This window comes from Aspergillus stella-maris, assembly GCF_047715825.1.
Source record: "Aspergillus stella-maris strain CBS 113639 unplaced genomic scaffold BDV14scaffold_176, whole genome shotgun sequence".
In the NCBI taxonomy this organism is placed as follows: domain Eukaryota; kingdom Fungi; phylum Ascomycota; class Eurotiomycetes; order Eurotiales; family Aspergillaceae; genus Aspergillus; species Aspergillus stella-maris.
In genome coordinates this window covers 6,518-8,882 of record NW_027396970.1, presented here as the reverse complement: position 1 = coordinate 8,882, position 2,365 = coordinate 6,518, and the positions used below count along the sequence as shown (strand labels likewise).

General features: G+C 30.0%; 1 protein-coding gene across 1 annotated transcript; it reads left to right on the top strand.

The window, feature by feature from the left end:
* Nucleotides 1-1,028: 1,028 nt before the first annotated feature.
* On the top strand, nt 1,029-2,006 carry BDV14DRAFT_207878 (uncharacterized protein; the record flags this gene model as incomplete). Its single annotated transcript, XM_073775263.1, has 4 exons — nt 1,029-1,564; nt 1,637-1,694; nt 1,753-1,835; nt 1,872-2,006. Exons 1-4 carry the CDS (start codon nt 1,367-1,369, stop codon nt 2,004-2,006), a joined length of 474 nt encoding a protein of 157 aa, XP_073621599.1. The 5' UTR covers nt 1,029-1,366.
* Between the last annotated feature and the right edge of the window lie 359 nt (nt 2,007-2,365).

Below are 2,365 nucleotides of genomic sequence, written 5' to 3'. Positions count from 1 at the left end.
GCTTAAGTTTTTAAAAGATTTTTAAGCCTTAAAAATTTACCTAGGCTTAACTAGGTAGTTTTATTACTATATTAAAAACTATATAAAATTTATTAAACCTTTAAAGGCTTGCAAGACTACTTTATTATAAAATAAACTTTTTAAAGATTAAATATATTATAAATATACTTTATTAATACTTATTTTAAAGCCTATTATTACTAAAAAGAAAGCCTTTAGTTACTTATAAAAAGCTTTTTTAAACTTATTATTTCTTACTTATTTTAATCTAGAGTATTATTTATTTATTAATTTTAATACTTTTATAAAGAAAATAGGCACTATAATATTTTATATAAAAAATATTAATAACTTTTTAAACTTAAAGTTATTATTTATTTTACCTACTTATATATTAGTAAAACTAGTCCCATTCCTATTTTAAGTATTAACTTTTATAAAGTAAAATTACTAGCCTATTAAATTAAAAGTATCCTGCCTTATTTAAATTCTTTAAAAAGTATATTACTTAATTAATATATTATATCTTTTAGTTATTATTTATATAAATTATATATTTATAGTTACTATTTTAAAATATATATTATTTAATATAGTTACTCTAGAATAGTTAAACCTTTATCTAGTATAGGCAAGCTATTATATTTAATAGTTTAAACTTAACATCTTTTATAAACCTAGTAAAATTAATATTATTACTAATACTCTTTCTTGCTTATTTAAACCTAAAAATTAACTTCTAGCCTATAAAACTAACCTTAATATATTACTTAATATTAAAGCCTATTATACTAGTTTTACTATTAAATTTAGTATATTATATCTTTTAGTTATTATTTATATAAATTATATATTTATAGTTAGTATCTTTAAATATATATTATTTAATATAGTTACTCTAGAATAGTTAAACCTTTATCTAGTATAGGCAAGCTATTTGTTAGGGGTTGATATGTTTGTACTAAACTATACCATGCCTATATACACAAAGGGTCTGTTGAAGAAGAAGAGGTACAGGCGCTGTGTATGGAATAAGAAATGGAGGGCAGTAAGCAAGGGTGGGTCATCGTACGAGGTCGCGTAGCGACCGAGTTCTGTCTCTTAGGGCACCTCGTACGAGGGGCCCATAACATTAGCCCCCTCCCCTCTCTTCCTTGGTTGTATGGGAGTGAGGTGTATAGAAGCTGCTTAAACCTTCTCAGTCTCAAGTCTTGAGGGGTTTATAATAAGGGTAGGTCCAAGCTTTGAACTCTTCCTTATATAAAGAGGCTTTCCCCCCCCTCCTTCTCCATGGTAGATTTGCTTCCTCCTATCTTGGGCCAAGTACTGTCCTTCATGTTTATACAAGGATATCTATCCTTTATCCATGACGTCGTCTGGAACTCTTACTCCTGGGTTAGAGGCGGCTGACAAGCCTGTTCTCTTTAACCCCCTTGCTAACTTAACTCTTGCCTGTTATTTATACAATCCCAACTGTAAGGGCACTTTGGGCCAGTTCCTAAATAAGTTTACTATTCTAGTTAGTGGGTTTAAAGAAGAGGCTACCAGGTATTTATATGCTATTGTTTATTTAACCAAGAAGGGCAACCATGCTTTATTTAACCTCTATTATAACAAGATTTAGAAGGAAGTCTAGGCCTTCCCTTTATACAAGTTTGTTATTTGGGTTGGCTCTCTTTTTATTAAGCAGGTATGTTATATTCTCCATGTGGTTGGTCTCTCTTTTATTAACTCTTGTCTAGCTTTAAACAGCCCGTCCTTTATATATTAACGCCATTCTTATTGCTTCTTGTAAAGTCAAGGTTCGGGAACCTTGTAAGTATAACTCTTGTTGGGTATTTAGTAAACAGGTACGGATCCCTGGGTATTAGAATAGTTATTATGCTAGATACAAGTGGAAAGATGGTAGTGCTAAATATACTTATTTTAACCTGTACAAGCCTAAATATGTGCCGGCCAGTGTTGCGCCCTTGCCCCGTACTGTGCTTGAGGAGTTAAAAAATTAAGTTATATATCTTTATATGGGTTAGTTGTATATTCTTCTTTAATACTATAGGGACTTATAGGCCACTGTAGTATCTATGTTTTAAAGGGCCTTTACTAGTTCCCATGTTAGTTTAGCATATCCTGTCTATTTTACTAGGTATTCCTATTATTCACCTTTTTTAATCTTTCTCTAATATTTATCTTGTACGGAGTTAATATAGTACTCCTTATTATTATCCACTATAATAAGGGGTGATTAAAAATTATCCTGCAACTATAATAGTAATTTATTGTTACTTGCAGGTTGTACAAGGTTAACATGAAATACAAGGTGTATTCCTGGGGGAGTATTTAGTTAGACTACATGTAAGCCCACAGT